The following is a 20,508-nucleotide window of genomic DNA, read 5'->3' as shown; positions in this document are numbered from 1 at the left end:
GCACATGACCAGGCAAAACGACCAATGAGATGGCTGCCTACACTCCAATATTACAACTAAAAAAATACACTTGCTGGTTCAGGAATGAAATTTTATATTGTAGAGTGAATTATCTGAGGTGTATACAGTGTAATTTAGAAATAAAAACTACATTCAGAATCCCTTTAAAGGACCAGTAACAATTTTTTTTTTTTTTTTTTAATTTGTTCGGAAAAAAACAGACAAATGAAACTTTGAAATTGCTAAGTCTTTATTAAGAAATAACTTACCGAAACTCCGCTTGTGCTCTACTTCAGAAAAGGTGATCCATCGTGCGGCGATCGATTTCTCCTCCCTGCCTTCCTTATAGGAGATGGCAAGGATGGAGAAATCAAGGGCCGCGCTATGGATCTTCGCCTTTTCTGAAGAGGAGCGCAATCGAAGTTTCGGTAAGTTATTTCTCAACAAAGACTTAGTGATTTCAAATTTTAATTTGTCTTTGTGTTGTTTGATGTTACTAGTCCTGGTGATGGCTTATAACTGTAGCCGAAGTATTGAATATTTATTTATTGATATTGTCCATACCATGCAAGAATCGTATTGCTCAGGTATGGATGGCTGGTAATCTTGTTCCAGTAGAGTTGATACATTTTTGTGTCCCTTATAATCTGCCCTTATTGGGGGGGAAATGTCAATACCAATTCTTCTGCTCCTCTAGTAACAAGCCCTGCATGCTTCTCTCTAATTTTTCAGGTGACTAAATGCCTTACACCTCTTCCTTACTGAAGATTTATTATCATCTGTGGGATGACTGAGGAAGGGCATAATGTAAAATGATTTAATTCCATAACCGCTGAGCTGATAACTCCCCATGTTTCTACTCACTCATTATGGAATTGATCATTGCATTCCCCATACAGATTAAAACGAAAAAAATATCCAGCTGCTTAAGCGTGGGCAGTGGCATGATCTCAAAGGGCCATTAAGAAAATTTCAAATCGATTGTTTTGGGGGGGTGGGGTTGTTTCGGAGGGGATATACATTTCATATTTTATTGCCCATAGCTGCTTGATGGAAGGAGGATGGCATTTGACTCCTGTTCTTTAGCGCCTCGGTGTTGCCTGTCTGCTCCAGCCATTGTTGCAATGTAAGCGATACTGTTTGATGCACTGCCACCCTCTATTGTCTGTCCAGTGTTTAGAATCTCCAGTGGGGAAGAGGAAAAGAAGCATGACTGTTAGTACCTCTCAGGACCCATCTTTCTCAGGATTAAACCAGGTCTGAACAACTGTCTCTATTCCAGCCTCCACCCCAATCTCATCTGTGCTTTTATCCCTCCAATTTAATCCTTGGTTTCATCTTACACTTTCTATAATTCTGTTTAACGATCAATTCAGGCCTTGCACAAGCACCTCTTATGTTGGCATTATTCAGACATACTTGGCAAACATGTAACATTACTAAGACTATTTCCCTTTCAGTTTTTGCTTGTTTAATTCTGAATGCATAGTTATTTTTATTTTGTTATTTTTTGTTTTTTTGTTTTTTGTCCAGCTTGCTTAAAGGAGAAGGAAACCCTGTAGAAAAAAAACCTGTGCCCCCCCTCTCCCGGGGAAATGCCCCATACTTTATACTTACCCCCTCTTCACAGATTCTGGCAGCAGACTTCACGGCATCCATCTGCCGGGTCCTCTGTAAGCCGACTGGGAGATCGGCAATCTCCGTCAACTTCGATTGAAACCCGTCAAATTGCTCGAACTGCGCATGCCCCAACATAGCAATCTCCCAGTCGGTTTACAGAGGACCCAGAAGATGGATGCCGTGAAGTCCGCTGCCAGAATCTGCGACAAGGGGTAAGTATTAAGTATGGGGCGTATCCCTGGGGGGCGGGCAGCTAGCCTGGGGAGAGGAGGTAGGGGGGGTCTATGTGGGGTGGGGGGTACGGGTTTTTTTTCTACAAGGTTTCCTTCTCCCTTAAAGGAGTATTTTAACCGTAAAGTAAAAAACCCCTATGTAAACCCCCCTCCTCTCTCCCCCCCCCCCCGCCTAGCTGCTACCCCAGGGAAATCTTTACTTACCCCTTAGTGCAGATTGTGTCCAGCGGAGTTCACGGCAGCCATCTTCCAGCTCTTCTGCAATCTTCGGAATGAGATCGGCGCTTCAGCAGTTTCCGTGACTTTCGGCTCATGCACAGTTGTCTCGAAACAGAAAATTGCTCCAACTGCGCATGCACCGATACGGCACTTACTGAAGAGAAGATGATGATTGCCGTGAACTCTGCTTGACAGAATTCGCACAGAGGGGTAAATAAAGAGTTGGGGGCATTTGCCCCGTGGGTAGCAGCTAGGCTGGGGGGCGGGGTCTATGTAGGGTTAGGGCAGTGGTCCCCAACCAGTAGCTCGCGAGCAACATGTTGCTCTCCAACCCCTTGGATGTTGCTCCCAGTGGCCTCAAAGCAGGAGCTTATTTTTGAATTCCAGGCTTGGAGGCAAGTTTTGGTTGTATAAAAACCAGGTGTACTGCCAAACAGACTCTCCTGTAGGCTGCCAGTCCATATAGGGGCTACCAAACAGCCAATCAAAGGCCTTATTTGACATCCCCTTGGACTTTCTCATGCTTGTGTTGCTCTCCAACACTTTTTACATTTAAATGTGGCTCACGAGTAAAAAAGGTTGGGGACCCCTGGGTTAGGGGGTAGGTTTTTTTTTACTTTACGGCTGAATTCTCCTTTAAGAGCATGTTTGTTAGATTAGGAAACAAACCCATGTATCTCACTAGGTTTGAACTACATGAAATAATGAAATGATTAACAGTTTATCTTAAGAAGCAACACATGCTATAGATTTTTTTTTTATATATAAAAACAGGCAAAAAGGTATGTTTAGCAGTATGTTCAGCAGAAGCCACATTCAATCAACTCATGTTGTACTGCACCTTCAGTGTTTTAATATTATGTATGCTCTGATGAAACAAGAAATCTGTCGGAATGCATATTTTTAGAAAATTATACTACGAAGCAAAAAAAAAAAAAAAAAAAAAAATATATATATATATATATATATATATATATATATATATATATATATATATATAAAAATATAAATAAATAAATAATATTCAAGTTAAGGCGAGTTAGAACAGTACTACCATCACTTTTCTGGTTGGTTAAGAATAGCTTGACCCAAATAATTTCTAGTTTCCATCACTACAATTGAGCAGTACTTGCTTGTCAAGTCATTCTTTCCAAAATATTGCACTTTATTAGAGTGCATGGGTCAGTATAAAGGATGTAAAGGTATCATCAGGCCTTCTGTTTGAATCCTTCTATCTTTGTGAAATTCATACTCTTAAAAAGTTCTGCCTTTATAAGTAGTATAATTCATGTATGGAGAGCACAGGACTGCCTTCCTGATCATAGATCTATCTGGTAGGCTTGAAAGTCCTTTTATCAACATGTGGATGCAGTCTTCATCTGAAAGGTCCCCATTCTCCCCCAGTATGTTCCGGTCAAGGCCAACAATCTCTTGCTCAACAGTGTAGCAGTAAAACTAGATCCTCAAAAGTATTTCCAGTTTCTGGCTTTGATCCTGTTGGTGAGAACCTAAATCAGCCTTTTACAGAATGGCCACAATTTGCTAAATATTATACATTGTTTAATGGGATACATTTTAAGGAGACTTCAACCCCCTAACTTGCATCCCCCCTCCCTCCTCCCCCCTGACCTACCTGGGCAAATGCCCTTAATTTTCTACTTACCCCTCCTTGCAGGTCCTGTCCAGCGGTGTTTACAGAAGCCATCTTGTCTCCTTCAGTCCTCTTCCTGTAGTGATCAGCATTTTCGGGCGCATGCATACTTGGAGGAATCTTCCGTTGAGGAGCTACTGTGCATGCGCCGAAAGTCACAACATTTTCGATAAAATAATTGGAAATATCGTGACTTTCGGCACATGCGCAGTAGCTCCGCAGCGGAAGATTCCTCCAACTGCGCATCCGCCCGAAAATGCCAATCACTACAGGAAGAAGACCAAAGAAGACAAGATGGCTGCTGTGAACTCTGCTGGACAGGGCCTGCAAGGAGGGGTAAGTAGAAAGTTAGGGGCATTTTCCCAGGGTGCCAGGTAGGGGAGGAGGGAGGGGGGATGCAAATTAGGGGGTTGAATTCTCCTTTAAATTTAACTTGTATATACCTACATTAGATGTATATACTTGTATATACATATATTAGATGTGTAGGTTGTTTTGGTGCTATAAATCTTCCCTCTAAACTGTGTACAAATTTGAGTGAAAAGACCTAATTTTGTATTACTTTGACCAATGGAATTCTCTGTGAAATTGGTTTTGTCTGCGCACAGTTTTTAAAAGTGATTGCAAAAGATTATTTTTGCACACCAATCACATTTTTTTCAAAATGCATCCATTAATAATGCTGCTCCAGCAGATTTCTGCAGTGAAATCCATTTTTCAAAAGAGGAAACTGATTTTTTTTTTTAATTTTGAAATCTGGCATGGGGCTAGACATTGTCTGTTTCTGAGGTGCCACCAGTCATGTGACTTGTGCTCAGATAAACTTAAGTCACTCTTTAGGCTAAGGCCACACTAGGCGATAGCGCCGCGATTTGACTCGCGGCGACTTTTTGCCGTGACTTTTAAGCCGCAATCGCTGGGGAAACTTTTGCGCTGGCGTCTATGGGGAATCGCGAAAAATCGCCAGCTTAAAAACACACGCGGCGATCTTTTTTCTATTGTCGCTCGAAATGGCCCAGCGATTGCGGCTTAAAAGTCGCCGCGAGTCAAATCGCGGCGCTATCGCCTAGTGTGGCCTTAGCCTTAGTGCTGCACTGCAAGTTGGTGTGATATTACCCCCACCCTTCCTCCCCCCACAGTGAATTATTTGTGGTGTAAACCATGTCATCTAGAAATAAATCTACCCCATGACAGAATCCCTTATGTAGCTTGTCAGCCGTTAAGAACTAAGGGCATAGAAAGTGAGTGTGAAATGCTGTTGTCCTGCTTTTCTGTCTGCATGTTGTCATGGTCTTAGAAGCCATGTATTTTATTTTTTTCTAAATGTGAGAATACTGTACTCTATTTTTCTAATCTTTAAGATTGCTTTTGTATTTTTTTAATGCAATTTTTTTTTTTTTTTCTCAAAAGGATGCTTTATTAAAACAAGTTTTGACATAACATTTTTGTCCGGTTCCATCATTTGTTCCATCATTTGCAATTCCTTTAGGTATACATATGCACAGCGTTATCACAAATACAGTACATTCTTGGCCTGTTTACTTCCCCACCTCTTCCCTCTTGTTTTTAGGATATATTGCAATCTTTAGTTTTTTTTTTAATTTATAAAACTAGTGTAAACTTTGCTGAAGAACTGTGTATATGCATGCAATTATGTTTAGCATTTTTCTTGCAATCTGTTTAGACGCAATTAAGTGGAGAATGTTGTTGACACATCTTAACCTTTAATTTCTTTTTTCCCCAAGTTATTCCTTATAGACTTTGGTTTGGCCAAAAAGTACAGAGACAACAGGACGAGGCAGCACATACCTTATAGAGAAGACAAAAATCTTACTGGCACGGCCCGTTATGCTAGTATAAACGCTCACCTAGGAATTGAACAAAGGTAAAGTTGTAGTTCAGTCACTGAAAGCCGCATATTGCATTATGTTATTCAAGCTGACCTCAAGTCTGCATGTACAGTTTGTATAATCTATCCATGTAAGGGGCACCTTATTTTAACCATTGCCCGAGTGGCAAAATCTGTATAGCTGAAAACTGACTAGCCTCACCTCCCATCAACTGACCCATGGATGGGTTATGACCACATCACTTTAATGGATTGGCTAACAGATTATTTGACCAGCTCTATGTGTTTACTAACAGCTGCTACTTAAATGCATTTTATGAACAGGTCATCTCTATTTATAGGGGGAACTATTACAAAATGAAAATTTAATATAAGAGTCAGCATACTGAAATAAGAAACTTTGTAAATACAATCAATTATATACTCTGCATCATTTCTGAAATCGAGTTTATGTTTACTATCCCTGTCTCAGCATCTGTTTCTCTTGTATTTATAAGAAACTTTGTAAACACAATCAATTATATACTTTGAAATCAAGTTTATGTTCACTATCCCTGTCTCAGCATCTGTTTCTCTTAATTCTGACTTGGGTGTTAGATATTCATTGACAGTTAGATCCTATATATCTTATAGGAGGGCTTCTTTTACTAGCAGATGCAAAATCTGTATGAGCTCAGATGTATAAGCTCAAATAACGCATTCCAGTACAAACAAACAATCTAACAAAATAACTGCCTTTTGCACAAATTCTGCATGTAGAGAGACATGATGTCTTGTGATTTTAATAGTGAGCTCAAATACATCTTCTAGGCAAAATGAGCCCCCCTTATAAGATGCATTTGATCATTCATGTGACACCCAACTCCTAAATGAAGACAGAATAAGGCGAAACAGATGCTGAGAAAGGAATAGTGAAGATAAACTTTATTATTTCAGAAACCGTACAGAATGTTTAATTGATTCAATTTCACTATATTTCCCCTATACGATGATTCCACTTTCTTGTTCCTAGCAGCTAAAAAGCACTGTAGTACTGGTACCTAGTTAATTAGTGCAGCTAGCTATGTTACCCAGACAAGGCTAGAATTGACATAGTAAGTTGCCTTTAGACTATTTACCCTATGGGAGTCCAAATGTATATTCAAATATTATTTTTATTAAGACGTGGCAAATCTTTGTTTTGTTTCTATACTGAGCTATTTCCCACATGGGCGCTAGCAACATACTATGCATGGAATTTGTACTAAAGGCTTGTCCTCCTGCACTTCCTAAGTGAAGCCAGAAATTCCAAACCTCCACATAAGGAATGCATTGACAACTGCAGGGGTAAATTTGAACCCTGAAGGAGACCATAAGATTTTTAAATATAGAGGACACCGTTTAGGGCTGTGGCACATGGAGATTTGTATCATACCCTGGGAAATGAATTTTCAATAAAACACTGGTAATTGTCTTCTGTTGCTTCTGCTTGACTGTAATGGAAAGATCCACAATAACCGTGGCCAGCAAAGATTGTCTGCAGAAGTAGACAAGCAAGTTCTCTGGAAATATTAAAGGGGACCCGTCACCCAAAAAAATTATTCCAAATCCTAGTTAGTTAAGCAAAATAAACTTTAATTACGCTGTATAAATTATTTTAATCGTACTTCAATCAGTCTGGGAACTCAGAATTATAGCAAGCAGGCAGGAGCCATTTTGTGGACACTGTTATTAAGACAAGCCTTGCATCATCCCAAAGTCTTGTTTGTGTACCAGAATGGGGGACCCGATGTCCATCCCCATGCACTGGTTACACAATTAAATGGTTAAGAGAACGGGGGAATGTGGGGAGAGCAGTGACATCTAGGAAGTGCTGAAAGTGAAAGTAATTGCTGGTCCCGCCTCTATGCCTAGGCATAGAGGAGGAGCAGACAATATTTGATTGACAGCTGAGATTTTTAAATCAGTTTACAACAGCTATGAATGCATAAAAAAAAATGTAAAAAAAGAATTTGGATTTCATGTTTAATTAGAAAAGGACTTTTATTAAACAGCTTTTTATGTCTGGATGACAGGTCCACTTTAAGGAAATAAGTCCCATCTATTTAGCAATATAACAACCCATGTATACATTTTTTATTTTCTAACTGAAGGATATTGAAACTTGTGTTAAAGTTTGCTTTTTTTGTGTCAACCTCAACTACTATATCTATGGTACTATGTATCACGTGGCTTTGTTGACTGGAAATACTAGGCCATACAGACAGTATTGCATGAAAGTAATTTGCCGTTTGATCTGCAATCTGAAGACTGACCGACCTGTTTGTCTTGCAGTCGCCGTGATGATATGGAGTCCCTAGGCTACGTGCTAATGTATTTCAACAGGACCAGCCTTCCGTGGCAGGGATTAAAGGTAAATCCTGCACTTGGTCTGTAGTTTTTGAGGCATCCATTTGTGCAGCATTTTATGAGATTGGAGAAGCCTACTGACTCTTATTGTGCTAGTCTCTGGGCAGAGTTTTTTTAGTGTTCCAACTGTATGCAAATGATAGCAAAAATTGTATGGAAGCATGAAGATTAGTGTAAAGTAGCAAAGCAAACAACACTTGCCAATATTGACTGCCTTGAAAGTTTCCAGTGCTTTAAAAGGCGGTAGCATCCTGCAAAAAAAAGACTGCCTTTTGAGTTAGCCTAACCCATTAACTTACATATATTATTACACATCAATAAAACACTCAGTGTTGCTTCTCCCCCCTGCCACCCAAATACCCCCCAACCTAAGTGCCAGCAAAGGTAACCTCTAAGAAAATAAAGCAGATACTTAAAGGACAAATATACCCCCCCCAACAATGTAGGTGTCAAAGATATATTGCATAAAACAACTCATATGTAAAACCATGCTTCATTTAAATAAACCATTTTCATAATATACTTTTTTAGTAGTATGTGCCATTGGGTAATCATAAATAGAAAACTGCCATTTTAAAAAATAAAGGCCGCCACCTGGGATCCTAGGATTCACAGTGCACACAAACAAACCATACATGTTGGGTGACATAATTAACAAACAGTTCTGTCTTTTGCTTCCACACGTCTTCCTGTTACAGTTAGAGCTGTAGTATTTCTGGTCAGGTGATATCTGAGGCAGCACACAGACCATCACAAAATGGTGGTTCAAGGCAAGAGATGTAAACGGGTAACATATATATATATATATATATATATATATATATATATATATATATATATATATATATATATATATATATATATATATATATATATATATATATATATATATAGAATGGTCAATTCTAAGCAACTTTTCGATTGGTTGTCATTGTTTATCTTTTATAGTTTTTGAATTATTTGCCTACATTTTTCAGCTTTCAAATTTTCCAGCTTTCACTGACCCCATCTAAAAAACGAATCCTCTGTAAGGCTACACATTTATTGCTACTTTTTATTATTCATCTTTTTATTCAGGCCCACTCCTATTCATATCCCAGTCTCTTATTCAAATCAGTGCATGGATGCTAGGGTAATCTGAACCCTAGCAACCAGATGGCTGAAATTGCAAACTGAAGAGCTGCTGAATAAAAAGCTAAATAACTCAAACCACAAATAATAAAAAATGAAAACCAATTGCATATTTTATTAGAATATCAGCCTCTACATCATGCGAATAGTTACTTTAAAGGTGAACAACCCATTTATACCTTAGAACCATTTAGAAAGGGTTTTGTGACCATGTAAGCAGGGTTTATAGATCTGGCTTCTATTTTCTTGCAGTGTTTACACTAAACTCTATTTAAAGGACATGTAATAGAATAGAATCTAAAATAGAATAAGGCTAGAAATGCTGTATTTTGTATACTAAATATAAACATGAACTTACTGCACCACAAGCCTAATCAAACAAATGATTTATGCTTTCAAAGTTGGCTACAGGGGGTCACCATCTTGGAACTTTGTTATACATCTTTGCAAGACTAGGACTGTGCACATGCTCAGTGTGGTCTGGGCTGCTTAGGGATCGTCATAAACAAAGCTGCTTGAGTTCTGCATGGCTGGGAAGTAAGGCGGGGGCTCCCCCTGCTGTTCATAAGTATGATTGTTTCCCTGCTCAGCAGTTAGGGACCATCTGACAATTCCTATCCACAGCAGTAAATGAAGGGAGAATTTCACCGCATAGTCAGGTTTCTTATAAAAACTGTACACATTTTTTTAATTATAGTATATTGGAGATGGGATTCTTTTTCATTAAAGAAAGTAAAAATGGGATTTAATTTTTTTGCCTTTACATGCCCTTTAAACAGTCCTGCTTTATGTTCATTTGAATATGTTTGTTTTATTATTTATACCATTGTTTTCTTAGTGCAGCTGAGTTAAGGTGGCCATACACGGGCCGATAAAAGCTGCCGACAGACCAAGTCGGCAGTTTATTGGCCCGTGTATGGGGGCCCCCGACGGGCTTCCCCGATCGAGATCTGGCCGATGGGATTAAAAATCCTGTCGGATCGCGGGCGCATCTGTTCGTTGATGCGGTCCCGCAATCCGACCGGCCGTTTGCAAATGCTAGGATCCGATCGTTGGGCCCTAGGGCCCACGATCGGATCTGCCCGATATTGCCCACCTCAAGGTGGGCATATCGGAGGGAGATCCGCTCGTTTGGCGACATCGCCAAACGAGCGGATCTATCCATGTATGGCCACCTTTAGAAGGTATTACTTTGTGCCCTTAGTGGGTAATTGATTCTATTTCAAATAAAGGGGAAAATTAGGCCTGAAATGTCAAATTTTTATTTTTGATCATAAATGAAGTACAAATTGGAATGATCCAATTGTGGGATGGCAACCTGGCTGATTAGAATTGCATCAACACGGCCCTTCATAGTCTTGAGTGGCTGAGTCAGTAGCTTTTATTGGCTCATCTGTGGCCACCTTAAAGCAAGCTATACAACTGCCTGGCTAGGCAAGAGAATTCTACATTTTTTGTGATGTAATTGGTTACACCATTTTTATGATATGACCAAAACAAAATTTGTATTGCTTATGTGGACATCTGCATACACTTACCTTCTATAGGGAAAAATGTATATTTTTCTTGTATCCTCCAGTTTAGTCTGGTATTGCACATCATTTTTATATTGTGAACTACATGTTCCACAGGCAGCTACAAAGAAGCAAAAGTATGAAAAGATAAGTGAAAAGAAGATGTCCACTCCAGTTGAGGTGTTGTGTAAGGTAGGTCATTGATGCTAGTTGGTGATATCTTGTGAGCCATTTTGTCTGTCTTGTACAAAATGGAAGCACTCCTCAGTTTGGTGTCATGTAAATATAACACAAGGCTCAGATCTTTGGTCTGCAAGATAATAAGCATGTTAATAAACCAAGGGGACATTTTGGATACATTCAATAAATAGTATTTTTTGTGTATTTGTTTTTAATGATATTCAACCATACACTTACGCTTTTGCATGGTGGAACTTTAGGGCTTTCCTGCAGAATTTGCAATGTATCTGAACTACTGCCGTGGCTTACGATTTGAAGAGGCACCAGACTACATGTACCTGCGACAACTATTCCGTATTCTGTTCAGGTTAGAGTCTACAACTGTGACTACAATAATGTGACTCTGTCAGATTCCAGGTGTTTAACACATAGGGGGTGATTTATTAAAGTCCGAATTCGAAAAATCCGATTCTTTTTTTTTTCCTTTGGGGGGGGTGATTTATTATACCATGAGGATGGTAAAAGTCTGAATACAAAAATCTCGGACCTGCCGCGGTTGTGTACAGTGTCGGACTGGGATGTCTGGGGCCCACCGGGGCTGCTGCTACCTTATGCGTGCCTTGTTTGTACGCGTGGGGGAAGGGCTACGAAAGAGCGCCACACTTCCTGTAGAAGTTTCCAGCAGCGGGCCTGGTTGGCAGGGGACCACCAGGTTTTCTCCCGGTGTCCTGCCGGCCCAGTCCGAAACTTGGTTGTGTATAAGTCAATGGGAGAAGTCCCAAAGATATCCTGATCTGCGCTGGGTTTCATGCAAAAAATCCAAAGATTTCGTGGTTTTTCGGGCATAAATCCGAAAAATCTGTTTGTTTTTTTTTGTTTGTTTTTTTTTTTTTCAGCCGATTCGAATACAATTTTTTCAAGTTTTTTTCCTAACTGGAATTTTTCTGGAAAATGTATTGATAAATAAGGGGAAATAAAAGAAAATGAGATAAATTTGGATTTTGATAAATAACCACCTTAGTGCCCTTCTTATCGTTTAGTGAAAAATTCTGTCCTTCCATGTGCAAGTTATAGGCGCAATACAGTGATTCTTGCTCGTTTGCTATGTTGCTTATCATTACATTTTTTAGGCTGAGACACCCTACACAGTCCTATATAGAGTTTTGTTAAAACTAGTGTCATCCATATTTCTAAATCAAATTCTTAGTATTTGTTCTGCCAAGGTAGTGTCTGATGTGAACAGAATTTTGTTTTTAAGTCTAATCTTACAGATATGCAACACCTCTTGGTTGTTCTTCGTATAGCCCTTTTAGCTCATTCCTCTGTCTCGGCACAACCACATTATGTATATTGACCCCTAGGTTTATTTTATTGGCAACAATACAGACCACTTAGAAATCTTTTATTTGTCATAAAAGGGATATGAACATATTACATATTTCAATTTTTTTGTAATTTTTATTTTCTAACTAACTGAATATCCATTCTCTTCCAGAACACTGAACCACCAATATGACTACACATTTGACTGGACAATGTTAAAGCAGAAAGCAGCTCAGCAAGCAGCCTCCTCCAGTGGGCCGGGCCAGCAAGCCCAAACCCCCACAGGCAAGCAAACTGACAAATCCAAGAGTAACATGAAAGGTTAGTAGCCAACAACCCAAGGGACGTTGCAGGAAAAAACAAATTCTAACAACTCTGAACAAATTTGATATAAACTTTAAAGAGTGTTAGATCAAGGAGGTGGTTAAAATTTGGCTTAAATTTAAAGGAAAAAAAAATCCCAAAAAAGACGTCCTTGGAAAATTTGACTACTAACTTTAATTTTAAAATTCCTTGTATACTTAAAGCAATATCATCTTTTTGGGAAGTTGGGTCATCTTAACAGCTGCATCTTTCTCATGCATTAACTCCCTCTTTCAAATCCGGGAAACCGTTTTGGTGGTGTGAATGTGGCAGCTTTTCTGAGCTCACATTCCTGGACCTAACACTTTAAGGATTATGAGGGGGGCATCCTTCCTGTTTATGACAGTAATTAACATTGACTGTTTTCTATTAAAGTACTTCTACTGCAGAAGGGAACTGTTAATGTCCAGCAGTTCCCTTTGGCAAATGAGGGCTAATGGTGTGGTTTTTCCTTTATTTTTTTTTTCCTTCCCAAGACCAATGGAAAACTGTGACATTTATTTAGCCATCTCTTACAATGTTAACATGGCGTGTTTTCAGTAAAGGTTCCTTCAAGATATATAGTCAATTTGTAATTCTGTTGCATAGAACAGAATAGCAATAGTGGTACCTTTAAAGGAGAAGGAAAACTTCTGAAGCAGTTTATTGCCAATAGATTATCCACACTAGCGCAAGTTATAACACTATTCATTCTGCGGAATGATTTAGCACAACTGAGTAAACCACTCTAGAAGCTCTCTGTTTAGGATAGCAGCTGCCATATTTTGTGTGACACCACTTCCTTCCTGGGTTTCTCCCTGCTCACTCATAGTTCTAGGTTTAGCAGAGGTGGGCGGGTGGTAAAGGGAGAGAGGAGCAAACTGAGCATGCTCAAGCCCTAGCCCTGGAGGTTTAAGCTGAAAAAAGAAAGTCTGATACAGAAGCTCATATATAGACAATAGAAGGAAAGAAATGCTGTGCTTCTTTTGACAGAACTCCGAGCAGAATTACTTTGGGGGTTTACTGGTGTATTTATATAGACCTTTCTGATAAAGCTTACTTAGTTTTAGCCTTTCCTTCTCCTTTAATACAAAATGCTTTTGTCACATTTTTCTCTTTGGTGCCATTTGACTGCTTTGCATTTAGTACTTCCAGTATATGCATATTATATTTAATGCAATATATATATATATAATTGGTGTGTGTTAATATATAATGATTGTGCATGTTTATTTTGAAAAAAATTTGAAGATATTTGACTATTCTAATGCAAGAATGCAGTTTTATGCTCCCTCATTACATTCCCTTTAGACTTTCTTTGCTTTTATGGCTTTGTTAGTCCACCGATGAGGATCATGATTAGCTGGGACACCTTTATTAAACATGTTGCTGTTCACAGGTCTTCTGCTGTGGCGTTGAGATACAGCGGATCCTTCTGCGCAATGGGTGGATGTGGACATCTGTCCAGGGCTGGGCATAATGCAAAACTTTGGTCTTCAGGTGAAGGGGCAAATGCCAGTCACCAAGGCTTATAAAAGAGGTCACCCAAGTGGTAAACTACTGTAGCTCTCCTCGCAGTCACACAAACCACTAGATTTCTTAGAATCCATACATTTATTTTAACAATGGATATATTTGAATCCAAATTACTGCTTAAAGGGGTTGGTTTTCTATTTTTATCTGTGGTTTTAGTTACTTAGCTTTTTATTCACCATGCATTGATATGATTAAGAGACTGGAATATGAATAGAAAAGGGCCTGAAGAGAGATTAGTAATATAAAGTAGCAATAACAATAAATGTGTGGTCTTACAGAGCATTTATTAGATGGGGTCAGTGACCCCCTTTTAAAAGTTGGAAACAGTCAGAAGACAAATAATTCAAAAACTATAAATAATGAAGGCCAACTGAAAAGTTTCTTAGAATTGGCCATTCTATAACATATTAAAAGTTAACTTAAAAGTTAAACCACCCCTTTAAGGTTGTTATAAAATCGTTTCAGAGGAAAAAAAACCTTTTTTTAATAAAGCTTACTGGGGCTTCTGTAAGTAAACATCTGATACAATGTGCAGATTCAAGTTTATTTGCACAATAAAGGCCTTTTCCTTACCATTATAGATCTGGAACTTGTATTTGCATCTTTTCCAAACAGCTGTCACTGGTGGAACCTTTCCAATCTAGTTGCAGCACAAGTGCAGCCCTCCAGAAAGATACAAAGTCTCTCATCTGGCACTGACCTTATAACGTCACTTAACGAGCAGCTAGAGATTAGTCACTGAAATAAATGAATAAAAACCAATTCCTAATCTTTAGTATAAGTTAGAATAACTACAACTACAGTAAGTAGCTTTTTCTTAAACTAAAAGGAACAAAATAGCATGTAGTCCTTTTGATTGGATAGCTTCAGACTTTGAACTTTACCGTTATTTTCATAGTGTGGCATGCCCCAGTGTGTGAATCCCCCCTCTATAAAAGAAGTTCCAGTCCAGGGAAAGAACTAGACTCTCCAACCTCCACCCACCCACATGAATACAGTTGCTAACATATCGACATCCCCCACTGAATCCACCTTTCCTTGCCTTTTGTTCTTTTAAGACAGTATCCTAGATACATTGTTTGTTGGCACTTGTATCCATGGGTACATACCCACTATTCTTTTGCATTATTAAAACAGACCTTCTATTGAGGCTTCTGTGAAATTTTTGTTTGCAAAGTCAATCTACATGAGTACAAGTGTGCTTTATAATGGTAATACTAACAAATCAATTGTTTGTGTAACCTAAATACAAGATTTAACCTCTTTGGTTATGCTTACGATACCATGATGATGATTAGTGGTTATGGTGCTGGCAATGTAGGCTACCATTGACTTGAACGTAAACCACTTGCCACACAGATTGAGGTCGGCCTAAAGCACTTGTGCGTTTTTGGGCCAAATCCATCTGCTTGAGCAGTGAAAGTCGGTGTGATTAAAGCCAATGACAGTCTGTGTAGGTGATTATCGGTCATCTCCACCAACAGAGAAAACGCTGCATTTGGGGTCAGCTTAGTGGTTGTCATGCGAAAGTTACAGATCTAGGGATATGTCGGTCATTCAGCCATAGTACCAAGAATATCGAGACCGCAAATATGTTCTCATCCTAATTATCTTTCTGGCTGGGCTTTAAAATAGATGGAAAGTCATTTACCACCCCCAAGTGATTGTATTTACTTACCTGAAATCCCGGGGCCGGTGCTCCTATCAGCAGAAAACTGCACCGGCCCGGGGTTATTCCAGCGAGTATCATGGAGTGATCCTCTTCCGGCTTCATCTTCTCGCGCCTGCGCATTAGAGTGAAAAGCTGAACTTTAACCAAAAAGTCGGCTTATTCATTCTACTGTGCATGCGTCTTTCCCCAGGGAAATTTAAAGAAAGAAGAAGCCGGAAGAGAATCGCTCCATGGTACTCACTGGTATAACCCCGTGCACTAGTGATGCAGCCCCTCCTCCACCCGCTCCAACATTAGAAGTGGGGGCGGCAGCAGCCCCTAAAACATGCCTGCCAGGCAGTAACGGATCAGTGACTTGAGGGGAGGGGCACATGGGTCATAACTGTTGCTTTTGAATCTGAGCTGAATGCTGAGGATCAATTGCAAACTCACTGAACTATTATGTCCCATGTGGCCCCTGTTATAGTTGCTGACTAACACAGAGTTAGAGAGCTGAAAAGCAGGAAGTAGTGTTCTGGCTATTATTACACATCCAGTCACCCAGCCTTTATATTTTACATTTTTACCTAAGTATATTAGAAATATTTTTTATTTTGCACAGCCTATCTATTTACACAGTTTTTATTTTTACACTGCAATGTTCTTTTAAGTTGCTTCTAGAAATACAGAGACTCTAAATCTCACCCTAACTGGTCCTTGGCGTTGCTTTAAGCCCCCAAGAGGCACAGTAAGTTGAATAGCAAAGTCATCACAACAGTGGAGGCTGGAACTGTTTATCCCTGCTGTTGGCTCAATGGCCTAAAGGACAATTTGAAAACCTAGATTGAGTGTAGGACTTGTGTTGAGCATAGCTGTGCTTTTCCCCTCTTTCATTGAACTGTTAACATTTCAAACATTTCGCCTTATGATTATAGACATTGCTTCCAGGCTACATATATTTTTTTCTACCGTTTCCTAACTCTGGTCCTGCACTTAATCATCCGCTAAACAAACCAGTAATCACAATGGGTTAATAACACCAACTCCACTTCTTTCCCCCCTCCTCTTCTCTTCCCTACAGGGTTTTGAACACAAAAGGAGCAGACATCACAGAGCAGGCTGGAGCTGGACCGGTCACTCCCCTGAAACCTAGAGATTTTTAGTTGATATGTACACTTGCCGGTTGTCGTCGGAGACCATTTACTTGGTGTAAAGCTGAACTTAATTTCCGTATAAACTGGCTACCTGCGGTGTCCAATACACAGAACGTAGCCGCTGTTAATAATTGTGAATATCACTAAGATTAGTGAAACATGGTGTCCAGTTTTCTATTGCGTTCCCTCTACACCCCCCCCCTTCCCGAAAGTGTGGGACAGATATTAAAAGCGTTGGCAGACTTGTGGAAGAAATTGTGCATATGCCAATTTTTTTTTTCCGTTTTACTATGGTTAACCTTGTGATCCTTACACTGCTTAAGACTTCTACTACTTGAGAAGAAAGGCATGAGCTGGTTTCCTGAAGGCCATTGTATAAAAGAAACAACTCTTCATTGTTTTTCCCGTTTCTTTTTCATCACTCGTTATCACCTTTTTTTTTTAATTGTACACTTAAAACATTCTTAACTGTTTCACTGTTTAAATTATCTACAGTTTGGTAGAGGTGCACCTTCAGTGAATGAGTTAAATCATTTTTGTTTTTCCTTTCCCTACCTTGTGGTTATAATGGTGACCGTGTGGTTTCAGATTATTTGGACCTTGTGACATTAGCACCCAAATGAGTAATAGAAACGTAACGAAACCGTTATTGCCAGATCTTGGTAGTCTGAAACCATCTTTTCTCCTTAATATAACCAAAGATTACAGTTTTTAGGCAAACAATATGACTGTTTTTTTTTTTTTTAAAGGGTAAGTTCGGGTGCAGACAAGACACAGCTTAGCTTGCTTTTCTTTAGAGCAGGGGTCCCCCAACCTTTTCAAACTGTGAGCCACATTCAAATATAAAAAGAGTTGCGGAGCAACACAAGCATGAAAAAGTCCATTGGGGTGCCAAATAATGGATGTGTTGGGCTACAAGAGGCTCTACTTGGCACTATACTTAGTTTTTATGCAATTCAATCTTGCTTTCAAGCTTGGAATTCAAAAATAATCACCTGCTTTGAGGACCCTGAGAGAAACATCCAAGGTGTTGGAGAGCAACATGTTGCTCACAAGCTACTGGTTGGGGATCCCTGCTTTAGAGAATGAAATTAACTGTTCATGTTGTTAAAGGAAAAACTGCAACATACTGTTCACAATTTAGATAACATCTTACAAATAAAGCTTGTTTAAGTGGCTTAGGAAATGTAATCACTGTAAACATGATCTGGGATACCTTTGTTTTTATTTTGAACATTTTTGTTTGTTTACATGTTCATTAAAAACTAAAATTTAATCAATTTCTTTTTTTTTTTTTTTGTCGAAATTATAAAATACTGTTCTAAATACAACTATATATCAAATTTGATATGGTTAAATGCTATCTGAGTGAGTATCATGCTTCGGTCCAGTAGCATTACGTAATAAAATCAAAACAAAAATGCATGTCAACTCACTTCAGATATTTATTAGTGCAAATTCACCCAAATTAATTCAAACAATATAAATGGTTCATTTCTTACATACCACTTGGCAGTCTCCCATTAGTGTCTCTATACCCCATACAGGCCACACCTTCCTGACTTGCTTCGCACCATTGGGTGCTTCATCAGCTTTTTTTTTTTTTCCTGAGAGGTTTGTTTTTGTAAGTAATTGTTAGTTGAAGTTTCTAAATCTGACTGTTTTGCCAAGCTGGCTATCCCTTCCTCAGCCTGTCAGTTAGTTTCTAATGCAAACTCCTGCTGCACAAATATGGCAGCCCCCTCATACAGGAACATGGGTCACCAGACAGGTAATGTAAAAGCATTGTGCAAATACTTTATGGCAAAGTTATAAGAAGCATGCAAAGTCAATTTTATCGTAGATGTAACAAAAAGGTTCAATTTCTGGTCTGTATCCGAAATAAAAGAAAACCTTATTCTAAGCAACTTTTTTTTTTTTATATATATATGTATTGCTATTGAAAGCTGTATTTCTGTTCCTTTCTCTGCCCTGCTGGCTCAGACTGTTGAAACAATGTAAGACAGGGGTGCCCAGACTTTTACCCTGGGATCTTCTTTCGTGTTCAGTTCTCTTCCTCATGCTGATACTGCTGCTGAGCCTGCCCCTCCCATCCTTTGTGCTGATGGTGCTGCTGAACCCGCCCTCCCATTCTTCCTGCTGATTCTGCTGCTAAGCCCGCCCCCTCCCTCGACATCCCTTGTGCTGATGGTGCTGCTCAGCCCCCCTTCTCCCTCCTATTCTTCATGCTGATTCTGCTGCTAAGCCTGCCCCCTCCCATCGTTTGTGCTGATGGTGCTGCTGATCCCGCCTTCTCCATCCCATTCTTCATGCTGATTCTGCTGCTAAGCCCTCCCCCTCCCATCCTTGGTGCTGTTGAGCCTGCCTTCTCCATCCCATTCTTCATGCTGATTCTGCTGCTAGGCCCGCCCCTCCCATCCTTCATGCTGATTCTGCTGCTAGGCCCGCCCCCTCCCTTCTTTCATGCTGATTCTGCTGCTGAGCCCGCCCCCTCCCGTGCTTCATGCCGATGGTGCTGCTGAGCTCCAACCCCCGCCCTCACTCCCGACGCCAGGTCGCAGTCTACCAGGAACATTACTGAGATCTACTGCTAGACCGCGATCAACGTCCTGGGCACCCCTGGTTTTAAACAAGGTTAACAGATCTCTCTTTGCTGGGGAACCAAGACTTTTGCAACATTTTTTATAAATAAACAAACCATGCTTTAAGCAAATACTGCATTCAGTAGCAAATGTTTCTGCTAATAACTTTAAAAGCACTGAAAATTATTAATGTATGTTGGAAAATTGGTTAGAATTATGTTTTCTTTTATTAGGCAAATTTTTATTTTGATGTTGACTTGCCATTTAACGCCCTTCAGAAACAATGGTTATACAACTAATCTAATTCTTAAACATTCCCTGTATAAACTGAAAAATGTTTTGCTTTTGTAAAGAAGAATGTAGACACTGCTATTTGTTTGGAACAGCCTAATATTCAATTTTCTTCACTTTCTGTAAAGGAATACAACTTTTCTTCATTTTGATTTGGAATAGAATGTGCAGTGTTACCAATGCATTTGCATGTATGGAAATAAAAGCTATAAGGATTGTGAGCTTTTACTTTTTCAAACACACTGCTATTATTCTGAACACAACTGTATTTATTGAGAAAGAATGATCCAATAACATCTGCATGGCAAAAGGAAGTGAATCATAAGGATTATAATATAATTTGAAGGTCTGGTGTTTTCAGTCAATGGGATGATCAGATGTGAGTGAGAGACTTATTTAAAGAACGGGTCGAGCAAAGCCAGATCACACAAGCAACACATTTGTGGATGTGCATTATGGCTTGAATAAAAAGGAGGTATCTGAAGTTGTTGATGCCCATAAAGCTGGAAAAGGATACAAGATCTCTAAAGAGTTTGGACTCTTGAACTGCAAGGCATCTAATAGTTCGAGAGGTTACAAAGGAAGCCAGGGTAACTTCTAAGCAACCGAAAGGTCTCACATTGGCGAATTTTGATGTTCATAAGTCCATCAACTAAAGAACACTGAACTGCAATCGTATGTATGGCAGGGTAACAAGGAGAAAGTCACTTCTCTCCCCTCAAATATTACGGACTGTCTACAGTTTGCTAAAGATCATGTGGACAAATCAGAAGGATACTGGAAGAATGTTTTGTGGACGGATGAAGCCATCATTGAACCCTTTGGCTTAAATTAACATTACATT

At 39.4% G+C, this 20,508-nt stretch overlaps 1 protein-coding gene across 7 annotated transcripts in view; it reads left to right on the top strand.

The window, feature by feature from the left end:
- The window catches only part of csnk1a1.S (casein kinase 1 alpha 1 S homeolog), a 37,727-nt gene extending 19,658 nt beyond the window's left edge, over positions 1–18,069 (top strand). Inside the window, exons 5-11 of one of the 7 annotated variants that reach the window (XM_041587505.1) lie at positions 1,174–1,257; positions 5,469–5,608; positions 7,886–7,964; positions 10,714–10,797; positions 11,046–11,152; positions 12,281–12,393; positions 16,719–18,069. In XM_041587505.1, coding sequence (XP_041443439.1) covers positions 1,174–1,257; positions 5,469–5,608; positions 7,886–7,964; positions 10,714–10,797; positions 11,046–11,152; positions 12,281–12,393; positions 16,719–16,726 — 615 coding nt within the window. In that variant the 3' untranslated portion in view covers positions 16,727–18,069. 7 annotated transcript variants of the gene reach the window in all.
- Positions 18,070–20,508: the final 2,439 nt, after the last annotated feature.

This window comes from Xenopus laevis, chromosome 3S (genome assembly GCF_017654675.1).
Source record: "Xenopus laevis strain J_2021 chromosome 3S, Xenopus_laevis_v10.1, whole genome shotgun sequence".
Lineage (NCBI taxonomy): Eukaryota > Metazoa > Chordata > Amphibia > Anura > Pipidae > Xenopus > Xenopus laevis.
This window is presented reverse-complemented; position numbering and strand designations above follow the sequence as displayed.